Source organism: Pseudophryne corroboree, chromosome 6 (assembly GCF_028390025.1).
Source record: "Pseudophryne corroboree isolate aPseCor3 chromosome 6, aPseCor3.hap2, whole genome shotgun sequence".
NCBI classification, from domain to species: domain Eukaryota; kingdom Metazoa; phylum Chordata; class Amphibia; order Anura; family Myobatrachidae; genus Pseudophryne; species Pseudophryne corroboree.
In genome coordinates, this window is record NC_086449.1 from 509398710 (window position 1) to 509425698 (window position 26989).

The following is a 26989-nucleotide window of genomic DNA, read 5'->3' on the forward strand; positions in this document are numbered from 1 at the left end:
CCAAAATTAGGGAAAGATCAAGATCCACTTCCACCTCGTGCTGAAGCTGCTGCCACTAGTCATGGCCGAGACGATGAAATGCCAGCAACGTCGTCTGCCAAGGCCGATGCCCAATGTCATAGTACAGAGCATGTCAAATCCAAAACACCAAATATCAGTAAAAAAAGGACTCCAAAACCTAAAATAAAATTGTCGGAGGAGAAGCGTAAACTTGCCAATATGCCATTTACCACACGGAGTGGCAAGGAACGGCTGAGGCCCTGGCCTATGTTCATGGCTAGTGGTTCAGCTTCACATGAGGATGGAGGCACTCAGCCTCTCGCTAGAAAAATGAAAAGACTCAAGCTGGCAAAAGCAGTAGCACCGCAAAGAACTGTGCGTTCTTCGAAATCCCAAATCCACAAGGAGAGTCCAATTGTGTCGGTTGCGATGCCTGACCTTCCCAACACTGGACGTGAAGAGCATGCGCCTTCCACCATTTGCACGCCCCCTGCAAGTGCTGGAAGGAGCACCCGCAGTCCAGTTCCTGATAGTCAGATTGAAGATGTCAGTGTTGAAGTACACCAGGATGAGGAGGATATGGGTGTTGCTGGCGCTGGGGAGGAAATTGACCAGGAGGATTCTGATGGTGAGGTGGTTTGTTTAAGTCAGGCACCCGGGGAGACACCTGTTGTCCGTGGGAGGAATATGGCCGTTGACATGCCTGGTGAAAATACCAAAAAAATCAGCTCTTCGGTGTGGAACTATTTCAACAGAAATGCGGACAACAGGTGTCAAGCCGTGTGTTCCCTTTGTCAAGCTGTAATAAGTAGGGGTAAGGACGTTAACCACCTCGGAACATCCTCCCTTATACGTCACCTGCAGCGCATTCATAATAAGTCAGTGACAAGTTCAAAAACTTTGGGTGACAGCGGAAGCAGTCCACTGACCAGTAAATCCCTTCCTCTTGTAACCAAGCTCACGCAAACCACCCCACCAACTCCCTCAGTGTCAATTTCCTCCTTCCCCAGGAATGCCAATAGTCCTGCAGGCAATGTCACTGGCAATTCTGACGAGTCCTCTCCTGCCTGGGATTCTTCCGATGCATCCTTGCGTGTAACGCCTACTGCTGCTGGCGCTGCTGTTGTTGCTGCTGGGAGTCGATGGTCATCCCAGAGGGGAAGTCGTAAGCCCACTTGTACTACTTCCAGTAAGCAATTGACTGTTCAACAGTCCTTTGCGAGGAAGATGAAATATCACAGCAGTCATCCTGCTGCAAAGCGGATAACTGAGGCCTTGACAACTATGTTGGTGTTAGACGTGCGTCCGGTATCCGCCGTTAGTTCACAGGGAACTAGACAATTTATTGAGGCAGTGTGCCCCCGTTACCAAATACCATCTAGGTTCCACTTCTCTAGGCAGGCGATACCGAGAATGTACACGGACGTCAGAAAAAGACTCACCAGTGTCCTAAAGAATGCAGTTGTACCCAATGTCCACTTAACCACGGACATGTGGACAAGTGGAGCAGGGCAGGGTCAGGACTATATGACTGTGACAGCCCACTGGGTAGATGTATGGACTCCCGCCGCAAGAACAGCAGCGGCGGCACCAGTAGCAGCATCTCGCAAACGCCAACTCTTTCCTAGGCAGGCTACGCTTTGTATCACCGGTTTCCAGAATACGCACACAGCTGAAAACCTCTTACGGCAACTGAGGAAGATCATCGCGGAATGGCTTACCCCAATTGGACTCTCCTGTGGATTTGTGGCATCGGACAACGCCAGCAATATTGTGTGTGCATTAAATATGGGCAAATTCCAGCACGTCCCATGTTTTGCACATACCTTGAATTTGGTGGTGCAGAATTATTTAAAAAACGTCAGGGGCGTGCAAGAGATGCTGTCGGTGGCCAGAAAAATTGCGGGACACTTTCGGCGTACAGGCACCACGTACAGAAGACTGGAGCACCACCAAAAACTACTGAACCTGCCCTGCCATAATCTGAAGCAAGAAGTGGTAACGAGGTGGAATTCAACCCTCTATATGCTTCAGAGGTTGGAGGAGCAGCAAAAGGCCATTCAAGCCTATACAATTGAGCACGATATAGGAGGTGGAATGCACCTGTCTCAAGCGCAGTGGAGAATGATTTCAACGTTGTGCAAGGTTCTGATGCCCTTTGAACTTGCCACACGTGAAGTCAGTTCAGACACTGCCAGCCTGAGTCAGGTCATTCCCCTCATCAGGCTTTTGCAGAAGAAGCTGGAGACATTGAAGGAGGAGCTAACACGGAGCGATTCCGCTAGGCATGTGGGACTTGTGGATGGAGCCCTTAATTCGCTTAACAAGGATTCACGGGTGGTCAATCTGTTGAAATCAGAGCACTACATTTTGGCCACCGTGCTCGATCCTAGATTTAAAGCCTACCTTGGATCTCTCTTTCCGGCAGACACAAGTCTGCTGGGGTTAAAAGACCTGCTGGTGAGAAAATTGTCAAGTCAAGCGGAACGCGACCTGTCAACATCTCCTCCTTCACATTCTCCCGCAACTGGGGGTGCGAGGAAAAGGCTCAGAATTCCGAGCCCACCCGCTGGCGGTGATGCAGGGCAGTCTGGAGCGACTGCTGATGCTGACATCTGGTCCGGACTGAAGGACCTGACAACGATTACGGACATGTCGTCTACTGTCACTGCATATGATTCTCTCACCATTGAAAGAATGGTGGAGGATTATATGAGTGACCGCATCCAAGTAGGCACGTCACACAGTCCATACTTATACTGGCAGGAAAAAGAGGCAATTTGGAGGCCATTGCACAAACTGGCTTTATTCTACCTAAGCTGCCCTCCCACAAGTGTGTACTCCGAAAGAGTGTTTAGTGCCGCCGCTCACCTTGTCAGCAATCGGCGTACGAGGTTACATCCAGAAAATGTGGAGAAGATGATGTTCATTAAAATGAATTATAATCAATTCCTCCGCGGAGACATTGACCAGCAGCAATTGCCTCCACAAAGTACACAGGGAGCTGAGATGGTGGATTCCAGTGGGGACGAATTGATAATCTGTGAGGAGGGGGATGTACACGGTGATATATCGGAGGGTGATGATGAGGTGGACATCTTGCCTCTGTAGAGCCAGTTTGTGCAAGGAGAGATTAATTGCTTCTTTTTTGGGGGGGGTCCAAACCAACCCGTCATATCAGTCACAGTCGTGTGGCAGACCCTGTCACTGAAATGATGGGTTGGTTAAAGTGTGCATGTCCTGTTTTGTTTATACAACATAAGGGTGGGTGGGAGGGCCCAAGGACAATTCCATCTTGCACCTCTTTTTTCTTTTATTTTTCTTTGCGTCATGTGCTGTTTGGGGAGGGTTTTTTGGAAGGGACATCCTGCGTGACACTGCAGTGCCACTCCTAAATGGGCCCGGTGTTTGTGTCGGCCACTAGGGTCGCTAATCTTACTCACACAGTCAGCTACCTCATTGCGCCTCTTTTTTTCTTTGCGTCATGTGCTGATTGGGGAGGGTTTTTTGGAAGGGACATCCTGCGTGACACTGCAGTGCCACTCCTAAATGGGCCCGGTGTTTGTGTCGGCCACTAGGGTCGCTTATCTTACTCACACAGTCAGCTACCTCATTGCGCCTCTTTTTTTCTTTGCGTCATGTGCTGATTTGGGGAGGGTTTTTTGGAAGGGACATCCTGCGTGACACTGCAGTGCCACTCCTAGATGGGCCAGGTGTTTGTGTCGGCCACTAGTGTCGCTTAGCTTAGTCATCCAGCGACCTTGGTGCAAATTTTAGGACTAAAAATAATATTGTGAGGTGTGAGGTATTCAGAATAGACTGAAAATGAGTGGAAATTATGGTTTTTGAGGTTAATAATAATATGGGATCAAAATGACCCCCAAATTCTATGATTTAAGCTGTTTTTTAGTGTTTTTTAAAAAAAAACACCCGAATCCAAAACACACCCGAATCCGACAAAAAAAATTCGGTGAGGTTTTGCCAAAACGCGGTCGAACCCAAAACACGGCCGCGGAACCGAACCCAAAACCAAAACACAAAACCCGAAAAATTTCAGGCGCTCATCTCTAGTTTTTACACATCCTCAAAACAGTTGGGAAGTAAATCTGGCAGCTTGAAGGGCAAACTAGCTTGTGATGTGCAGCAGTAAGTGAGACAGCATATCACAGTCCAATAGCGCAGTTTTGGAACAGAATGGATTTGTTCATAAATACAGATTTTTATCACCCTGTATATATCTATATATGTAAATACAAAAGCCCTCACTCACTCACTCACTCACTCACTCACTCACTCACTCACTCACTGACTGACTCGTCACTAATTCTCTTACTTCCCGATATGTTAGGAAGCTGAAATTTAACATAGGTATTCTTCAGGTGGGAAATAGGAAACTACGTAATTAGAATTGTAATTAACCTCCCCTAAGGGGATGAACAGGGGTTAGACATAATGATATCATTACCGATGCGTGGCTTGCGTTGTGTGAATGATAATGCCCAAATGGACAATCAGGACAATATGGACAATATGGATTGCACCTCCAGTGAGTAGAATTTAATAAACTACAAAAATGGTCTTGTCACTTTTTACTGTATCTGCTACGGGTGCTCCTCAGGTAACACCATGAACCATGGATTAATATTTACTTACATTAAATGTCTCGAATTTACATATCTTTAGATTTACCAAATTTTTTACAGTCATATATATTTCCAACCGTGAAAATCAGAAACTCCCGTGCAGAGCCGGCCCTAACCAATATGATGCCCTAGGCAAGATTTTGGCTGGTGCCCCCTAGCACCACCGTTAGTTCCGCCTCTGAACCTGCATACCTTTACCAGCACCATCACCCCTCACCCATAGCAGTCCTTATTTTGGTGTTCCTACCCTCGATAGTGTTTCTTATTTACATTACATCACACAGTAGTACCACTTATAAACGTTACTCCTCACATTAGTGCCCCTTATTCACATTACATCACACTGAATTGCTCCTTATTCACATTACACCACACCATATTGCTCTTTATTCACATTAGACCACACAGTAGTGCCCTTTCTATACATTACGCTACATAGTAGAGCACCTTATACACATAATGCCACACATTAGTAATGTATTTCTACACATAATCCCACACAGTAATGCCCCGTACACATGACACACATTATTAATGTCCTTATAAACATAATATGCCTTTCACTTTATGCCAACCTTTATTAATGCTCTTTTACACATAATGTCCCTTACACATATGCCGAACACTATTGCACAACCAACCCACTCACACACAGCACTCACACGGCCACTAACACTGTGACCTCTGCCTCTGCTTGGATACAGATGTGTCCTCATACATCTTGCCTCAATGTGCCATGCAGCAGGAGATTCCTGGCCAGGGTCAGCTGGCAGCTATGCTTTCGTCGGGCACCTTTATTTTAATGAAAATGCATCTTATTGCATTGCAATGTGGCTAGGATGCACAAGCAGCTTCTGCTGATTAAAATGATAAGCGGCTTGCCTATATTCTGTGTGCGACTGTGGCTGCGTCTGCATCCGAAATGCTACACACAGAATATAGGCATGCCACATATCATTTTAATCAGCAGAAGCTGCTTGTGCCCCTAGGCATTTGCCTAGTTTGCCTATGCCTAGAGCCTGCTCTGCTCCCGTGCGCAGAACGGGTAGTACAGCTAGTACATTATATAAATTTAGTCGCTTTTCACTTTATATTAGAACACAAAACACTTACTATAATTACTATATTTGAACATACTTAATTGTGACTTCATTATTTGACTGAAGTTACTTACGCTGGTCCATAGTTACAAGCTACAATGAACCCATAGCTGCCTGGACACTTGGTAGCCGCGCAACCAACTTTGTAAGAGTTAGCCCAAACAACCTGTAAAAAATTAAATTATTCTTACTTTCATTTCTTGTACGAAGCACAATCAACCATCTAAATTTATTGTTGTTGTTTTTGGTTTGTTTGTTTGTTTGTTTGTTTGTTTGTTTGTTTGTAACAACAGTTATAGGTGCTTATGTACTGTTGTGCACAAGTGCTTTTATTTTGGTGCAAATTATGTTTACTTGTACTGTACATGCCCGCCAATTTTTTTTTTACATATACTGTATACCACTGTGTTTCTTTGCCTTTGTGAGAAGGCAGTGAATGGACACAGCATTTGTAAGGCATGCTGGTACTTGTAGTGGTAATGGGAGATCTTACGGGTGGCTCTAAGGTAAGCTAGCCCTCAATCTGGATGTAATTTTGTATGAGCTTTTATCATGATTCCTTACGTAAGACAAATCACATGGCCCTATGTGGGAACTGCTATTAGGTAATGCTAGAACTGCTGACATCAGAGAAGCCTTGACGCTGCTCAGCAACTATCCATGTATTTGCAAATTCATGTAACAAATATCTCTGAAATTCTATTACCAGATAGGTTCAGGTATTGTTACATGTATTAGTCAGTGTGCTGGGGGGGATACCAAGAGTGGAAAAAGCACCCCCCCCCCTTCCTGTTTGCTGTGACCCTCCCCTTTTCTAGTACCTGATAAGTATCTCTAGAGTGATTGAGCAGCTACCACTGTGTTTGGTTACATATATCCCTCATAATAATATAATATATAATAATATAATATATACCACAATAAAGATGCATATGCAGTGTCGGGCTGGGGCATAAAGGGCCCATCGGAGAAATGCAGTTGCTAGGGGACCATGCTTAGAGGCTTGGCTAACATTACTGCATGGTCTTGGCCTCTTGATAACTATATATATTTAATACTTATAGTGCATGCATAACAATGTACCAGATTAATAATAGGATTTTAATTACCTACCGGTAAATCCTTTTCTTGTAGTCCGTAGGGGATACTGGGAATCCATTTAGCATCACGCGGTATAGAAGGGGCCAATAGGAGCCTTGGGCACATTAAGAATTTGATAGTGTGCGCTGGCTTCTCCCTCTATGCCCCTCCTACCAGACTCAGTCTAGGAAACTGTGCCCGAGGAGACAGACATACTTTGAAAGAAGGATAGATAAGAAAGTGGTGAGATTACGAACCAGCACACACAGAACAATAGGAAAGCCAAGCTAACCAAACTTGAAAAATGAACAGCAACAGCTGAACAAACCAGAATACTTAACTAAGTAACAGTGCAGGAAGAACGAAGCACCAGGCGGGCGCCCAGTATTCCCTATGGACTACGAGAAAAGGATTTACCGGTAGGTAATTAAAATCCTATTTTTTCTTATGTCCTTGGGGATACTGGGAATCCATTTAGTACCATGGGGAAGTACCAAAGCTCCCAAACCGGGTGAGAGAGTGCTGAGGTTCCTGCAGAACTGATTGACCAAACTGAAGGCCCTCAGAGGCCAAAGTATCGAACTTGTAAAACTTTGCAAATGTGTTTGAACCTGACCAAGTAGTTGCTTGGCAGAGCTGTAAAGCCGAGACACTCCGGGCAGCTGCCCAAGAAGAACCCACCGACCTAGTAGAGTGGGCCTATATAGATTTTGGAACCGGCAATCCTGCCATGGAATAAGCATGCTGGATAGTGAGCCTGATCCAGCGTGCAATAGACTGCTTTGAAGCAGGAACCTAATCTTATTGGGATCATAGAGAACGAATAACGAGTCAGATTTCCTGTGACGAGCTGTCCTCTTTACGTACACCTTCAAAGCCCTCACAACATCCAAAGACTTTGAAGTAGTAGAGGTGTCCGTAACAGCCGGAACCACAGGTTGGTTGATGTGAAATGCGGACACCACCTTAGGAAGAAATTGCTGATGAGTTCTGAGTTCAGCTCTGTCCTCGTGGAAAATTAAGTAGGGGCTCTTGTGAGACAATGCCCCTAGCTCCGACACACGTCTTGCTGAAGCCAAGGCCAACAGTGTGACTGTCTTCCACACAAGGTACTTTATGTCAACCTCCTGTAACGGTTCAAACAAGTCCGATTGCACCAAGGTGCCGTGGGAGGCACAAAGGGAGGCTGGATGTGTAGAACACCTTTCAAGAATGTCTGGACCTCAGGGAGAGAAGCCAATGGTTTCTGAAAGTATATAGACAAGGACAAAAGCTGGACTTTAATTGAGCCTAGGCATAGGCCCACATCCACTCCCGACTGCAGAAAAAGCAGGAGACGTCCCAGATGAAATTCCACCACAGAATATTGTCTACTCTCACACCAAGAGACATACTTCTTCCATATACGGTGGTAATGTTTATACGTTACCCCCTACCTGGCTTGGAACATAGTCGGGATGACATTGCAAGGAATCCCTCTCCTGGCTAGAATCAGCTGTTCAACATCCATGACGTTAAACGTAGACGAACTGGCCATGTTTCAGAAGATCCTCGCGAAGAGGTAGAGGCCACGGATCTTCGATCAGCATCCCGAGAAGATCCGCGTACCAGGCCCTGCGAGGCCAGTCCGGAGCAATGAGGATTGCTTGAACCTTTTCCCTTTTTATTCTCTTTAGAATTTTTGGGATCAGAGGAAGTGGAGAAAACACGTACACCAGCTGGTAGACCCACGGAGTAGTCAGAGCGTCTACCGCCACTGCTTGTGGGTCTCTCGACCTGGAACAATACTGCTTGAGCTTCTTGTTGAGTCGAGAGGCCATCATGTCGATCTGTGGATATCCCCACCGACGTGTCAACCACTGGAACACCTCCGGATGGAGGCCCCACTTCCCCAGGTGCAGGTCGTGTCTGCTGAGGAAGTCTGCCTCCCAGTTGCCACTCCCGGAATGAAGACCGCTGACAACACCATTGCGTGTTTTTCCGCAAAGAGAAGAATTCTTGACACCTCTGACATTGCTGCTCTGCTTTTCGTTCCGCCCTGTCGGTTTATGTACGTTACCGCCATTACATTGTCCGACTGGACTTGAATGGCCTGATTCTGAAGTAGAGATGAGGCTTGCAGATGGGCGTTGTAGATTGCCCTGAGTTCCAAGATGTTTATAGGGAGGACGACTTTCCGACTTGACCATCTTCCTTGATACTGTACCCCCTGGGTGACTGCTCCCCAACGTCTGAGGCTTGCGTCTGTGGTTAGCAGAATCCAATTCTGAATCCCGACCCTCGACTAGGTGAGAAGTCTGTAGCCACCACAGAAGGGAGATTCTGGCTCTTGGCAACAGACAGATCCTCTGGTGCATGTGAAGATGCGATCCGGACAATTTGTCCAACAGATCCAGCTGGAAGGGCTTCGCATGAAACCTTCAATACTGAAGCACCTCATAAGAGGCCACCATTTTCCCCAGAAGGCGAGTGCACAGATGCACCGAGATCCGGGTTGGCTTCAGGACAGCCCGAACCATCGAATGGCTTACCATAGCCTTCTCCAAGGGAAGGAACACTCTCTGAGACTCTGTGTCCAGTATCATTCCCAGGAAAGGAAGCCTCTGCGTCGGTTCCAGGTGAGATTTTGGTAAGTTCAGAATCCACCCGTGATCCAGGAGTAGTCTTGTTGAGAGGCCAATGCTGTCCAACAACCGCTCCCTGGACAGAGCCTTTATCAGAAGATCGTCCAAGTACGGAATTATGTCCAGTCCATGTTTGCGGAGTAGAAACATCATCTCTGCCAAAACTCTCTGTGCCGTGGAGAGACCGAATGGCAGGGCCTGGAACTGGTAGTGGTAGTCCTGCAGTGCAAACCATAGATAAGCCTGATGATGCGGCCTGATCGAAATGTGAAGGTACGCATCCTTGATATCCACAGACACTAGGAATTCCCCCTCCTCCAGACCTCAGATCACCGCTCTCAGAGACTCCATCTTGAATTTGAACACTCGTAAGTACGGGTTCAACGACTTGAGGTTCAAAAGCGGTCTTACCGAACCGCCCAGTTTCGGTACAACAAACAAGTTGGAATATTATCCCTTGTTGTGCAGATGAGGTGGAACTGGAACAATGACCTGAGTCTGTACCAGTTTTTGAATGGCATCCTGTAAGGTTCAACTTGCTTCTTGTGAAACTGGTAAGCCTGATTTGAAGAATTTGTGAGGTGGGAGCTCCTGAAACTCCAGTCTGTAGGCTTGGGAAATAAGATCTATGACCCAGGGATCCTGGCACAAACCTGTCCAGATGTGACTGAAACATTTTAGTCAGGCTCCCACCTGCCAGTCTTCCAGGCATCGCGGTCCACCGTCATGCTGAAGGCTTTGAGGAAGCAGAGCTTGAGCTCTGTTCCTATGAACTGGCAGTTGCTAGCTTGCGTGGTTTACCTCTAGTGCCTCTGGTGGCTGTAGAGGAACCTCTGGTTTTGCCATTAAACTTGGCAGTCCGAAAGGACTGTAGATTAGGTCCTGAGTAGGCCTTCCTGGTTGGGGGAGCTGCAGAAGGAAGATACGTGGACTTACCCGCAGTAGCTTTGGAGATCCATTTGTCTAGTTCATCTCCAAATAAGGCCTCTCCTGTGAAGGGTAGGCCTTCCACGCCTTTCCTGGAGTCCGCGTCAGCAGTCCACTGGCGTAGCCATAAGCCTCTGCATGCTGACACTGCCATAGCAGTGGTGCGTGCATTAAGCAGGCCTATTTCTTTTATGGCTTCCAACATAAAATTCGCAGAGTCCTGTATATGTTGCAGGAGTAAAATAATCTCCCCCTGAGGCAAGGTAACTTACACCTCAATTAGGTTACCCGACCATTTGGTGATGGCCTTACTAATCCACCCACATGCTATAGTGGGTCTTTGGGCCACCCCAACAGCTGTATACAAAGATTTGAGTGTATTCTCAATTTTACGATCAGCCGTGTCTTTTAGGGAAGCTGCACCTGGACAGGCAATACAGTTTTCTGTGACAGCCTGGATACTGATGCATCCACTATCGGTGGATTTTCCGATTATTTTCCCTATCCTCAGGAGGAAAAGGAAAAGATGATAGCAACCTTTAAGGGATTTGAAATTTCCTATCAGGATCAACCCACGGTTCTTCAAACAGGGTATTTAGTTCCTTTGACACAGGAAAAGTGTCTGAGGATTTCTTTTTTATATTAAAATAAGAATTTACTTACCGATAATTCTATTTCTCATAGTCCGTAGTGGATGCTGGGGACTCCGAAAGGACCATGGGGAATAGCGGCTCCGCAGGAGACTGGGCACAAAAGTAAAAGCTTTAGGACTACCTGGTGTGCACTGGCTCCTCCCCCTATGACCCTCCTCCAAGCCTCAGTTAGGATACTGTGCCCGGACGAGCGTACACAATAAGGAAGGATTTTGAATCCCGGTTAAGACTCATACCAGCCACACCAATCACACCGTACAACTTGTGATCTGAACCCAGTTAACAGCATGATAACAGAGGAGCCTCTGAAAAGATGGCTCACAACAATAATAACCCGATTTTTGTAACAATAACTATGTACAAGTAATGCAGACAATCCGCACTTGGGATGGGCGCCCAGCATCCACTACGGACTATGAGAAATAGAATTATCGGTAAGTAAATTCTTATTTTCTCTAACGTCCTAGTGGATGCTGGGGACTCCGAAAGGACCATGGGGATTATACCAAAGCACCCAAACGGGCGGGAGAGTGCGGATGACTCTGCAGCACCGAATGAGAGAACTCCAGGTCCTCCTCAGCCAGGGTATCAAATTTGTAGAATTTAGCAAACGTGTTTGCCCCTGACCAAGTAGCTGCTCGGCAAAGTTGTAAAGCCGAGACCCCTCGGGCAGCCGCCCAAGATGAGCCCACTTTCCGTGTGGAATGGGCTTTTACAGATTTTGGCTGTGGCAGGCCTGCCACAGAATGTGCAAGCTGAATTGTACTACAAATCCAACGAGCAATAGTCTGCTTAGAAGCAGGAGCACCCAGCTTGTTGGGTGCATACAGGATAAACAGCGAGTCAGATTTTCTGACTCCAGCCGTCCTGGAAACATATATTTTCAGGGCCCTGACTACGTCTAGCAACTTGGAATCCTCCAAGTCCCTAGTAGCCGCAGGCACCACAATAGGCTGGTTTAAGTGAAATGCTGAAACCACCTTAGGGAGAAATTGAGGACGAGTCCTCAATTCTGCCCTGTCCGTATGAAAAATTAGGTAAGGGCTTTTATAGGATAAAGCCGCCAATTCTGAGACACGCCTGGCTGAAGCCAGGGCTAACAGCATTACCACTTTCCATGTGAGATATTTTAAGTCCACAGTGGTGAGTGGTTCAAACCAATGTGATTTTAGGAATCCCAAAACTACATTGAGATCCCAAGGTGCCACTGGAGGCACAAAAGGAGGCTGTATATGCAGTACCCCCTTGACAAACGTCTGAACTTCAGGAACTGAAGCTAGTTCTTTTTGGAAGAATATTGACAGGGCCGAAATTTGAACCTTAATGGACCCTAATTTTAGGCCCATAGACAGTCCTGTTTGCAGGAAATGTAGGAAACGACCCAGTTGAAATTCCTCTGTAGGGGCCTTCCTGGCCTCACACCACGCAACATATTTATGCCAAATACGGTGATAATGTTGCACAGTTACATCCTTCCTGGCTTTGATCAGGGTAGGGATGACTTCATCCGGAATGCCTTTTTCCTTCAGGATCCGGCGTTCAACCGCCATGCCGTCAAACGCAGCCGCGGTAAGTCTTGGAACAGACATGGTCCCTGCTGGAGCAGGTCCTTTCTTAGAGGTAATAGCCACGGGTCTTCCGTGAGCATCTCTTGAAGTTCCGGGTACCAAGTCCTTCTTGGCCAATCCGGAGCCACGAGTATAGTCCTTACTCCTCTCCTTCTTATGATTCTCAGTACCTTGGGTATGAGAGGCAGAGGAGGGAACACATACACTGACTGGTACACCCACGGTGTTACCAGAGCGTCCACAGCTATTGCCTGAGGGTCCCTTGACCTGGCGCAATATCTGTCCAGTTTTTTGTTGAGGCGGGACGCCATCATGTCCACCTTTGGTTTTTCCCAACGGTTCACAATCATGTGGAAGACTTCTGGGTGAAGTCCCCACTCCCCCGGGTGGAGGTCGTGTCTGCTGAGGAAGTCTGCTTCCCAGTTGTCCACTCCCGGAATGAACACTGCTGACAGTGCTATCACATGATTTTCCGCCCAGCGAAGAATCCTTGCAACTTCCGTCATTGCCCTCCTGCTTCTTGTGCCGCCCTGTCTGTTTACGTGGGCGACTGCCGTGATGTTGTCCGACTGGATCAACACCGGCTGACCCTGAAGCAGAGGCCTTGCCTGACTTAGGGCATTGTAAATGGCCCTTAGTTCCAGGATATTTATGTGAAGTGACGTTTCCATGCTTGACCACAACCCCTGGAAATTTCTTCCCTGTGTGACTGCTCCCCAGCCTCTCAGGCTGGCATCCGTGGTCACCAGGACCCAGTCCTGAATGCCGAATCTGCGGCCCTCTAAAAGATGAGCACTCTGTAACCACCACAGGAGAGACACCCTTGTCCTTGGAGACAGGGTTATCCGCTGATGCATTTGAAGATGCGATCCGGACCATTTGTCCAGCAGATCCCACTGAAAAGTTCTTGCGTGGAATCTGCCGAATGGAATCGCTTCGTAAGAAGCCACCATCTTTCCCAGGACCCTTGTGCATTGATGCACTGACACTTGGCCTGGTTTTAGGAGGTTCCTGACTAGGTCGGATAACTCCCTGGCTTTCTCCTCCGGGAGAAACACCTTTTTCTGTACTGTGTCCAGAATCATCCCTAGGAACAGCAGACGTGTCGTCGGAATCAGCTGCGATTTTGGAATATTTAGAATCCATCCGTGCTGTCGTAGTACTACTTGAGATAGTGCTACTCTGACCTCTAACTGTTCTCTGGACCTTGCCCTTATCAGGAGATCATCCAAGTAAGGGATAATTAAGACGCCTTTTCTTCGAAGAAGAATCATCATTTCGGCCATTACCTTGGTAAAGACCCGGGGTGCCGTGGACAATCCAAACGGCAGCGTCTGAAACTGATAGTGACAGTTCTGTACCCCAAACCTGAGGTACCCTTGGTGAGAAGGGCAAATTGGGACATGGAGGTAAGCATCCTTGATGTCCAGAGACACCATATAGTCCCCTTCTTCCAGGTTCGCTATCACTGCTCTGAGTGATTCCATCTTGAATTTGAACCTTTGTATGTAAGTGTTCAAGGATTTCAGATTTAAAATAGGTCTCACCGAGCCGTCCGGCTTCGGTACCACAAACAGCGTGGAATAATACCCCTTTCCCTGTTGTAGGAGGGGTACCTTGATTATCACCTGCTGGGAATACAGCTTGTGAATGGCTTCCAATACCGCCTCCCTGTCGGGGGGAGACGTTGGTAAAGCAGACTTCAGGAACCGGCGAGGGGGAGACGTCTCGAATTCCAATTTGTACCCCTGAGATACTACCTGCAGGATCCAGGGGTCCACTTGCGAGTGAGCCCACTGCGCGCTGAAATTCTTGAGACGGGCCCCCACCGTGCCTGAGTCCGCTTGTAAGGCCCCAGCGTCATGCTGAGGACTTGGCAGAAGCGGGGGAGGGCTTCTGTTCCTGGGAAGAGGCTGTCTGCTGCAGTCTTTTTCCCCTTCCTCTGCCCCGGGGCAGATATGAGTGGCCTTTTGCCCGCTTGCCCTTATGGGGACGAAAGGACTGAGCCTGAAAAGACGGTGTCTTTTTCTGCTGAGAGGTGACCTGGGGTAAAAAGGTGGATTTCCCAGCCGTTGCCGTGGCCACCAGGTCCGATAGACCGACCCCAAATAACTCCTCCCCTTTATACGGCAATACTTCCATATGCCGTTTGGAATCCGCATCACCTGACCACTGTCGCGTCCATAACCCTCTTCTGGCAGAAATGGACAGCGCACTTACTCTTGATGCCAGAGTGCAAATATCCCTCTGTGCATCTCGCATATATAGAAATGCATCCTTTAAATGCTCTATAGTCAATAATATATTGTCCCTGTCCAGGGAATCAATATTTTCAGTCAGGGAATCCGACCAAGCCACCCCAGCACTGCTCATCCAGGCTGAGGCGATTGCTGGTCGCAGTATAATACCAGTATGTGTGTATATACTTTTTAGGATATTTTCCAGCTTCCTATCAGCTGGTTCCTTGAGGGCGGCCGTATCAGGAGACGGTAACGCCACTTGTTTTGATAAGCGTGTGAGTGCCTTATCTACCCTAGGGGGTGTTTCCCAACGTGCCCTAACCTCTGGCGGGAAAGGGTATAATGCCAATAATTTTTTAGAAATTAGCAGTTTTTTATCGGGGGAAACTCACGCTTCATCACACACCTCATTTAATTCATCTGATTCAGGAAAAACTACGGGTAGTTTTTTCACACCCCACATAATACCCTTTTTTGTGGTACTTGTAGTATCAGAAATGTTCAAAACCTCCTTCATTGCCGTGATCATGTAACGTGTGGCCCTACTGGAAAATACGTTTGTTTCCTCACCGTCGACACTGGAGTCAGTGTCCGTGTCTGGGTCTGTGTCGACCACCTGAGGTAACGGGCGCTTTAGAGCCCCTGACGGTGTTTGAGACGCCTGTACAGGTATTAACTGATTTGCCGGCTGTCTCATGTCGTCAACAGTCTTTTGTAAAGTGCTGACACTATCACGTAATTCCTTCCATAAGACCATCCAGTCAGGTGTCGACTCCCTAGGGGGTGACATCACTAATACAGGCAATTGCTCCGCCTCCATACCATTTTCCTCCTCATACATGTCGACACAACGTACCGACACACAGCACACACACAGGGAATGCTCTGATAGAGGACAGGACCCCACTAGCCCTTTGGGGAGACAGAGGGAGAGTTTGCCAGCACACACCAGAGCGCTATATATATACAGGGATAACCTTATATAAGTGTTTTTCCCTTATATAGCTGCTGTATAGATTTATCTGCCAATTTAGTGCCCCCCCTCTCTTGTTTTACCCTGTTTCTGTAGTGCAGGACTGCAGGGGAGAGTCAGGGAGCTTCCCTCCAACGGAGCTGTGAGGAAAAAATGGCGCCAGTGTGCTGAGGAGATAGGCTCCGCCCCCTTCTCGGCGGCCTTTCTCCCGCTTTTTTAAGGAAAAATTGGCAGGGGTTAAATGCATCCATATAGCCCAGGAGCTATATGTGATGTATTTTTTGCCATATAAGGTGTTTTTATTGCGTCTCAGGGCGCCCCCCCCCCAGCGCCCTGCACCCTCAGTGACCGGAGTGTGAAGTGTGCTGAGAGCAATGGCGCACAGCTGCGGTGCTGTGCGCTACCTTATTGAAGACAGGACGTCTTCTGCCGCCGATTTTCCGGACCTCTTCAGTCTTCTGGCTCTGTAAGGGGGCCGGCGGCGCGGCTCTGGGACCCATCCATGGCTGGGCCTGTGATCGTCCCTCTGGAGCTAATGTCCAGTAGCCTAAGAAGCCCAATCCACTCTGCACGCAGGTGAGTTCGCTTCTTCTCCCCTTAGTCCCTCGGTGCAGTGAGCCTGTTGCCAGCAGGTCTCACTGAAAATAAAAAACCTACTTTAAACTTTTACTCTAAGCAGCTCAGGAGAGCCCCTTAGTATGCACCCTTCTCGTTCGGGCACAAAAATCTAACTGAGGCTTGGAGGAGGGTCATAGGGGGAGGAGCCAGTGCACACCAGGTAGTCCTAAAGCTTTTACTTTTGTGCCCAGTCTCCTGCGGAGCCGCTATTCCCCATGGTCCTTTCGGAGTCCCCAGCATCCACTAGGACGTTAGAGAAAATAAGATTACTCAGTCTCCTCTGTTACCTTATCAGGGATATGCAGAACTTCTCTGATAGCTTCTTTCAGAGCCTTTATTCCCTGTCACAGTGTAGCCTCCCCCTCCTCCATGTCTGACCCCTCATCATCAGGGTCAGACTGCAGGATATGGGCCAAAGGAAGTTTTTGCGGACAAATGGCAGGGGACTGAGATGCTGGTTTGGGTACTGAGTCTCTGTTCATAAACTCTAAGTAATGCGTCTCTTTCTCATTGCGGGACAATTTAGTAGAAATATTGGAAATAATTCCCCTAATGGAATCCAGTCAAGCTGGCTCTGCCTCGCTAGCCTGGGAGGGTACACTGCAGTGAACCACCTAGAGAAGAGGAACAATGTGCCTTACATGAAACACACTCTTTGTCTGACATACTGTGACAGCACACACATACAGGAACAATTAACCCACAAAGAGCCCTTCCAGAGAGACACAGAGATAGTATGGAGCCAGCACACAGCGCCCTTACTGCTAATGCCAAGTTTAGCAGGGTCACAGACTAAGTACCCAGATTGGGGACTTAGTAAACGCTCCCCCCCTATTATGACCCCCTGGTACCGCTGAGGTAATCTGGAATCTCTCCGGAGGAGCTGCGCGTCCCTGTCAGTCAGCGTCTGTTCCCACTGCTGAGGGAAAATGGCGCTGGTGAGCTGCTGGATCCGCTCATAGTCCTGCCCTGACCCTTCAATGGCGAGCGGTCTTCCCGCAGTTTTTTATACTGACTGAGGTAATTTTAGTGCCTAAAATGGAGTCAGACCCCTTTTAAGTCTGTAATGCCAGTTTGCTCCCTCAGAAGCGGTGCGTCTGCACTGTGTACTGAGTCTTGAGACCCAGCCACCCCATGTAGAAGCCGTACGTCTCCGTACCCTCATGCTGCCATAATGGCCGGCGACCCGCTAACCGGGACGCCGGCTTAGTACTCACCACTCTTCTTTCTTCTGGCTGTTAGGGGTGGCGGCGTGCTGCGGGAATGTACGCTTGCCGTGGTGGGGCTTGCGAATAGTTCCATCAGGAGCTAGTGTCCTGTCAGTGGTGAACGGAACCATTAACCCTTCAAGAGGTTGGGCCGTCCCCCCCCCCCCTAAGTCCCACGAATCAGGCAGGCTGGTGCCATCCAGTCCTGCCTGAAAATAACAAACATAAAATAAATGCAGAAAACTCTTCAGGAGCTTCCAGCGACGTGGCCGGCTCCTCCGGGCACATTTTCTAAACTGAGTCTGGTAGGAGGGGCATAGAGGGAGGAGCCAGTGCACACTATCAAATTCTTAAAGTGCCCAAGGCTCCCAGTGGACACGTCTATACCCCATGGTACTAAATGGATTCCCAGTATTCCCAAGGACGTAAGAGAAAACAGCAACGCACTGTAGATAATATACCACAGTCCTGTACAGTTTAAGGGAACATATGCATGATGTATAATTCAAGTGCACAATCTGAAACCTGATCCCTAGAGGAGGAGGTGGACCCCAGGTAGTGGGGCCCAACGGGGTTTTCACTGTACCCCTGTGCAGTGGCGTAAGTTCACCCCAGTTGCCCGGAGGCATGATAAAATGTTGGTGCCACCCCCTAAACATATAGGGATAGATTATATATATATATATATATATATATATATATATACGCACGCCATATGTAGATAATATCTGGTACACTGTAAACAGTAGCAGCGTACTCTGGTGCCTTTCACAATAGTATAGATACACACACACCTCTTTCACTTATACACATGCCTCTTTTCCTTGCACACACACACGCCTTTTCACTTACACACACACATCTCTTTCACTAACTCACACGCCTTTTTCACTTACACGCTCCTTTTTCACTAACACACAATTACACACACGTCACTTTCACTTACACACAATTACACACGCCACTTTCACACAATTACACACACACGTCATTTTCACTTACACACACGCACACACACACACACACACACACACACACACATACACACGCCTCTTTCACTTACACACACACACCACTTTCACACATGCCACTTTCACTTACACACAATTACACACACACACACACACACACACACACACACACACACACGTTACGTTCACTTACACACACACAATTACACAAACACACACATACACAATTACACACACACATGCCACTTTTACTTACACACAATTACACACACATGCCTCTTTCACTTACACACATGCCTCTTTCACTTACACACATGCCACTTTCACTTACACACAATTACACACACACGTCACTTTCACACAACCAATTACACAAACACCACATGCCTCTTTCACTTACACACACACACACACACACACACACAAATGCCACTTTTACTTATAAACAATAACACACACACACACACACACACACACACACACACACACACACACACACATGCCTCTTTCACTTAAACACACAACTTTCCTTTAAAATACACAGACACACACACCTCACTTAAAAACATTCACACACATAAACAGTGCTGCCAACATTTATTAAAGATACCCCCGGTAATCACCCCCCCCCCCCTACACACACACACACACACATGCACCCATACACCACACACACTCACACACCACACACACACACACACACACACACACACACACACACACAATGCAGCAGCTTGAGGCAGGTGGTGCCAGTGCCCACCCGTTGCTATCCTCATGACGAAGGTAGAGGGAGCTTCAGCCGGCCAGCTCTATTAGAAGTCCTGTGAGCAGCTGTGCGCTGGGGCTTCCCCTAGCTGCCGCCAGCTGTCAGCTGAGCTCTGTCTGTGCATACTAGGAGGCAGCTGCTGCTGCCGTGTCACGGCAGTGACACAGCTCATCCGTCCACTCCAGTCAGATACGGCGATGGATTGTCGGGTGGGAGGCAATGGAGAAGTGCCCCCTGCAGGTCAGGAGCCCGGCGGTAGACGACTCCATTGCCTCCCACAGTTCCGCCACTGCCCCTGTGGGCCAGTCCATCCCTGTACATATGCATCTGCCAGGAGATGCATCACTTGTGGGTGCTGGGCCCCTGGTGCACAATACTAACTGATGATGATTAGCAGCCGATCCTGATTGTTGGATTGCATTTTGATTGGTCCCACTGATGCTATTACTATTATTAGTTTGGCTGTTGGGACCTACTTTCATGATTTCTTAGATATCGCTGTTGGTTTATTGTAGGAATGCAGACTGACATTTAATTTTTTTTAAGTTGAAGACAACAAATGCTTGCATTTAGTGAACTTAATTAGCACTTTATTTAGATTTTTGTATTTATGGTTATATCTACTTTTATTTTGCATATTAAATGCAACTTAGTATTTATTAATAACTAGTTAAAAGACCGTCAAAATTACAGACACCAGGGCCAGATTATATTAGGAGGGCAGTTGCCACTCACACAGGAGCTGCCGAGTTTCTGAAAGTCCTGCTGCTGGAAGCGGGATGTACTAAAGGAAAAATGCGGTAAAAACACCTTTTTCAAATGTACTAAACCCTGGCCGCCTGCTTAGCAATGCGGAGGGTATTACCAGCTTTTTATGGTGATATCCTACAGAAGTCTATGGGCTTCTTACAGCATCCCATCACATCCCGCCGCCCCACGCTACTCACGCCAACTCCCCTCATCTGCATGCTGTCAGCCTCCCGGTGCGCTCTCCGATCCACCAACCTCCCTCACAACACAGCCAGTTGTCCTTCCGGCTGCAGGGAGGAGGAGGTGGAGCCCGGGACTGACTACAGTGCTCACCTCCCGAGCACATATGCGATTAGCATCGCTGTGATGACTGGCGATGGACGGCAATGTATATTAGTACATCCCGTCCTGTGTAAGTGTGTGTGTGACTGTGTGTAACGTTATCCTTTATAAATATAGCTGCTGTATATCTGTAATGGGTAGGCTATAATGATGCTGCACTATATCACCAGTACTGACACATCTAAGCTCACCAGTCCCCGCACAGCTCTCGGCCAGTCTGGGGATAGAGGACACCACTAGCCACCATCAGCTGGCTGGGGGGGATCTGGGCGTGGCCTGTGTGGGGTGTGGGAGGGGCGAGCACAGGCCAGCCCCTCCATTGGCGCACAGTATATATAAAGCAGCTGAGCCGGTTATCTGCCTCCTCTTCACCAGCATCATCTGCAGCCCCAAACACCGACCCCTCCTCCTTCCGGTCACTGCACTGCTCACCCGATACAGGGTCTCACCCCTTCCTGCCCGACTGTTTCGCCTGCTCCCCCTGCCGGTAAGTGGCTACACGTGTCTTTGATGCCTCCACTGTAAGCGCTGCGGGACCGTCTGGTGGTTCCTGGTTACTGCTGCTACTTGTTGCCGAGTCCTGGGATGGCAAGTAACCTGGGGTTGCAGCATAGTTTATGGAGGAGGGGGTGCAGAGTATGCGGTATATGGAGGGAGCAGTATATGGAGAAGGGGTGCCCCGTATATAGGGGCAGTGTCTATATAGGGCCACTATATCGTGGGGGGTGCAGAATATGGAAGAGGATGGGGGTGCAGTGTGTACAGGGCACCTAACCCTCTCTCTGAAGCCTAAACCTAACCCCTCCCCCACCGCGGCTTACCTCTCCGACGGACCGGAAAACACTCATTCAGGATCCAAATGGTCAGAATTACAGTGCCGGAATTGCGATCTAAGTCGGGATGCCGGCACTGGCTTTCCGAGCAGTGTTGGGATTCCAGCGTTGTTATTTCGACTGCCGGGATTCCGACTGCCTCTCCTTTATTACAGCAAAATTATTGTGAAGTCCGATTAATTTACAGTACTTGGAGTTTCAAAGACCAAAAGATAAATTTGCACAAATAAATAGAAAGAGTGCCACCAATACAATGCGCATGCACTGTTGGCACCAACAAAAGGCTTCGATTTTGAACGCACTGACTTGCATGGGTCAGTATGGTACAATTTATACACAGCAAACAATGGGGCAGATGTATTAACCTGGAGATGGCATAAGGAAGTGATAAACCAGTGATATGTGCAAGATGATAAAGGCAGCAGCCAATCAGATCCTAACTGTTAATTTACATATTGGAGCTGATTGGCTGGTGCCTTTATCACCTTGCACATATCACTGGTTTATCACTTCCTTATGCCTTCTCCAGGTTAATACATCTGCCCCATTATACCCCAGGGGTAACCTTAGAAACACAGTACAGTTTAGATAAACTGCTCACTTTACAATAGGTTACAGGTAAAAACAATGCATTGGGTCAAGCTTCCAACTGCCTTCCTGAGTCAAGGTAACCTCTTGCTTGTCATTGTTGTCGTAACCATGTATTCCTATGTCCTCAGGAAATCGCCAGAGTGGTAAAGTGGCAAGTACAACAGTTTACAGTTAAAAACCGGTTAATATTGGAATCACATGATTTTTCTGCATACACTTACAAAATTAAATGTATTTTCGTACATGAAACTGCAGTGCAATATTTGCACAGTGTTACTGTATGCATACCTCCCAATTGTCCCGATTTTCGCAGGACAGTCCCATTTTTTTGGGACTGTCCCACCCGTGGGCCACAGTGTCCCACGGTGGGGGCAGTTGGGAGGCTCCTGTTATTCGCTGTGAATAGATGCTGTGTCCCTCTGTGACAATGAATACAGAGGGAGATGGGACATGCCAGCAGCTCACAGGGCAATTCAAGCCCCCCCCCCCCCCCTTCAGTGATGGCAAACGGTGGGGGGGGGCTTGAATTGCGATTGCGGCGGGGCCATGCCCCTTTCAAATTGGCTGTGCGGGTGTCCCTCTTTACTATGTTGAAATGTTGGGAGGTATGTGTATGTGGGAAAATGTACAGGTCATAAAGAATACAAACACTAATACACAATAATGTGTGATATTTAAAAGGAGTATCTAAGTGCATGGAAAATAATGAAAAAAGTAAAAGTACAGAAAGTTATTATTGTACTTCAATTTTAATATTTTTATATTTGACTTGGGCACCTTCCTGGTGTAAAACTGGCACATATGCTTCCCTTTCAGAGCTGGATGCAGGATCGGACTGGCCCATAGGGGCACAGGGGAAACCATCGGTGGGCCCCACTGCCTTGGGGCCCACCTCCTCCTCTAGGGATCAAGTTCCAGACTGTGCACTTGAATTATACATTATACATATGTATAATACTCATACTATATACTTATAATTAAACTGTAAAGTATATATCTATCAAGGGGCCCAGAATATGCACTCTCTAATAGTCAGCCAAGTCTCTGTGGCAGCTGGCCACCCCCCCCCCCCCCCCCTCTGGAGACTGGCCACCCCCAAAACATGGGCTCCTGTTCCCCCCCCCCCCCCCCCCCCCGGTGGGCCCTTCATGCCCCAGTCCAACACTGGCTGGATGCTTCTTGATATACAGTATGTCCACATCTGCAACCTGTGCATCTTAAGCTCACACTTGTGGCACTAAAGGTTTCCAACTCTACATGAGCCCATCTGTCTTTTTTATCACTTTAAAGTGGAATAAAATAATTAATCTGTTTTAGAAGAAAGTGATGGCTCAATTCAAGCATATAGGCAGACCTATGTAAATAAATTCACAGTATAATGCTGTTATAGAATGCCCGGAACCTGAAATATAAATAACGTTATTTATATTTCAGGTACCGTGCATTCTATAACAGCATTATACTGTGCATCTCCCCCTAAGGGGGGTATTCAGTAAGTGCATAATTTTCTGACAGTCAGAAAAATAGCACGCTTCACCCGTTTTAGGTCAAATTTACATTCAACCTATTCAAAGTGGCAGTTTTTCAACTGTCAAAAAATCTGGCATTGTCGGTCAACACATGGGCCCTCATTCCGAGTTGATCGGTCGCAAGGCGAATTTAGCAGAGTTACACACGCTAAGCCGCCGCCTACTGGGAGTGAATCTTAGCTTCTTAAAATTGCGACCGATGTATTCGCAATAATGCGATTACTAACTACTTAGCAGTTTCAGAGTAGCTCCAGACTTACTCTGCCTGTGCGATCATTTCAGTGCTAGTCGTTCCTGGTTGACGTCACAAACACACCCAGCGTTCGCCCAGGCACTCCCACCGTTTCTCCGGCCACTCCTGCGTTTTTTCCGGAAACGGTAGCGTTTTCAGCCACACGCCCCTGAAACGCCGTGTTTCCGCCCAGTAACACCCATTTCCTGTCAATCACATTACGTTCGCCGGAGCGAAGAAAAAGCCGTGAGTAAAAATACTTTCTTCATAGTAAAGTTACTTGGCGCAGTCGCAGTGCGAACATTGCGCATGCATACTAAGCGGATTTTCACTGCGATGCGATGAAAAATACCGAGCGAACAACTCGGAATGAGGGCCATGGAACGGCAAATTACTGTTTTTCGTCTATTTTCCGCATATGCAGATTTGACTTGTTAACAAGTCGAATCCGCATCGGAAAAGTGGCCGAAAATTGCCGGGATTGCTTAGCTATGTCTAGTTATATTGGCCTGAGAGGCTATAATGGCTGAAAATCCCAGTCAATGCTTAAAGACAAAAACTAGTTGATTGGTTAAATTGTACCTTTGTCATCTAAGTTGTTCTTTGTATAAAAAAATTATAAAGCATATATAATAAATCTAAATGTTTTGAAATTATTTTCTATATTAAAATTAGAGCTAAAAGTGCAAATCATAAAATATATCCTACCTGAGTATAATGGCCACACATTTTTCCTGTTAAGCATCCATTTGTATCAAAGTTATAGTAAGCAACTTCATCTGCCCATTTCTTGGTTATTCCCATCATTTCAGTACCTGGTCCCATTAAGAGGTTTTCTCCAACAGGACTGAACACAGGATGTAGGCCTTTCATGAGCAGGTTGGTATTATGGTCAAATATACATTTACTCGTCCAAGATTTAGCAATTTTTGCTAAATCTGAATCCCATGTCTGTATAATGGAAAAAGACAGCTGCTGCATTTTATTTGGCAAGATTAAACTTAAAGTTACAGTATTGTCCACTTTGCAAAACACCCTTTTTTCTATAAATCCAACCACTATATGTAGCAGAGATCCCTGTTGCCTGAATTAGAGTGTCACTTCTCAGAACCAAGGGGTATATTTACTAATGTTCGATTTTGGGGTTTTAGTGATTTTGCATTCAAGTTGCATTCTTGCATTCAATTTGCATTCAATTTTCATTTGATTCTGCATTTGGAGTTTTACTAAAGGCAAAATCAAATGTAAAATTGAAATAGAACCAAATCCCACTTTAAATTGAATATCGGTACTTTTACATATACGAATATAGAATCCCCTAATTTGCTAACATTTGAATTGAAAATCGAATACAAATCGAGCACAAAAGCAAACTACAAATCTCCCAAATAATAGACTAACAGGAGACAGGTGATTTTATCTTCTAGGCAACATTCTATTCCTTAAACCCTCATTATGATGCCAATAAAGTAGAGCTGATGGACGCTATGCCGTTTTTTGCAATTATTGGTAAACTGCGCATGTATATGCTTCACACTGTGCATGTGCCAAAGGCTAATAGTGATGCCGCTTGCAGCGCTTACCTTTAAACAGAGTGATTGACAGTCAGGCACCATTTGTGTGTGTTGATATGGGAGTGGTTGCAAGAACGCAAGCATGTGGCAGCTGTTTTTGGGGCGTTTCACTGGCTGAGCCTGCAAATCCATACTCAAGTTTTAGGTCTCCTGTTTCTCTTTTCTGGCTGTCATACTGCGTGGCTGTTGATTTAATTGAGTTGACGATTATCGATGGATCTGCATGTATTCTGGGAATGTATACGCAGTTGCTGTGCCTTTGTAATGCTGGGTTTTTTAAATGATTTTGCACATCCTCCGCATGCACAATCGCAGCTTCGATCGCCATAGCATCTGTCTCTGAATCAGGCCAGATATTAATTATACTGTAAAGGCTTAATGTGACAGGTCCAAATTACATGATTTTAGATGTTTTTATAAATTTTAAAAGAAATCAAGAAACACTTGAGGATTTGTGCACATCTCTAATAAAAAGGGACCCAAACATGTAGGCCACTGTGGCTGCAGGAATTATGGACCTTATTCAGAGATGGGTGCAGTGCACATTGCTCCTGCATCTTTGACTTCCCTGCCCCCGGGCGGTGATAGGCTGTGGCTTAGGGGGCCCTGTGTGCGATGATGCAGGCCTCCACACCATCGGAGGTGTACAGAAACCAGCACAGGTGCCCCACCAGCGGAGATGTACAGAAACCAGCACAGATGCCCCGCCATTGATGATGTACGCAAACCAGAAATAGAGGAACCACAGCAGCTTCTTGCATGTGATGTTTTGTCCAATAGAAATACAGAAGGAAGTGCTTGTTTTATCTAATTCAATTTTGCATTCGATTTTATAGGTGATTTTATAGGTGATTTTTAAATGGATATCCTAAACTGAACATAAAATCACTAGTCAAAATCAAACATAAAATTTGAATCTCAGTAAATGTGGGATTTGATGAGTGAAAAAGAATGTTGATTCGATTTGATATTAGTCGATTTAAATAAAACTTAAAATCAAATACATAAGCGAATAAATATACTCCTAGGACTCAATGCTTCAGCAGAGTTCCACTGCAAAGGCAGGGATGACTTGCAGCAGTAGCAGAACCGCTGATAGTGCAGGACACTTGCTTTCCTCTGAAGAGTACTTTGGGACCTTATGGCAGTTTATTAAATGCATTTAGCCTACACTCCCATTGGCACGGTTTTCCTCATAAATAGGAGAGATAAGCAGCATTATCTGGGACACTAATGGGTATTTCTAACAGAATTTTATATGATCTACAGTACCAAACACTGTCAGCTTTCTCCTGATAGGGGTGAATGAAGATACCATCTGGGTGAAGAAACTAGAGTCCACAAGAGTACTTAAGTTTTTAATCTACTTCCTCTAATAATAGACTTATTTTGTATATCAGTAAGCAATGTAGGAATATTCTCTTACCATTATATTGACCCTGATATTGAGATACTTGGGCAGGCCATATGTACTAAGTCTTGGAGGGAGACAAAAAGTACCAGCCAATCAGCTCCTAACTGCCGTCTCACAGGCTGTGTTTGGAAAATGTGTTTATTTTGGGTGTAGTGTATCTCTACAGGTACAATATTGATAATTAGTCAGAATATGAAAAAGTCAATTACAAGATAGACTGTAATGGGTAGATTCCAGGATACCCAGTACGAAACATATTAATTCTGCATTTCTGGTGGTGCTCCACAAGAGTTTAAAGATAACAAATTGTACAAGAAAATAAACTTTTTTTTTTATGGGGCACATCTTGAATA

At 46.7% G+C, this 26989-nt stretch overlaps 1 protein-coding gene across 4 annotated transcripts in view; it reads right to left on the reverse strand.

Moving 5' to 3' along the window:
- Window positions 1-26989, reverse strand: part of LOC134932740 (GLIPR1-like protein 1) — an 89246-nt gene that overhangs the window by 45568 nt on the left and 16689 nt on the right. For all 4 annotated transcript variants that reach the window (XM_063927436.1, XM_063927435.1, XM_063927434.1 and 1 more), the window contains exons 2-3: window positions 24357-24599; window positions 5818-5909 (exon numbers count right to left, since the gene is read on the reverse strand). In XM_063927436.1, coding sequence (XP_063783506.1) covers window positions 5818-5909; window positions 24357-24599 — 335 coding nt within the window. The remainder of the gene's footprint in view (window positions 1-5817; window positions 5910-24356; window positions 24600-26989) is intronic.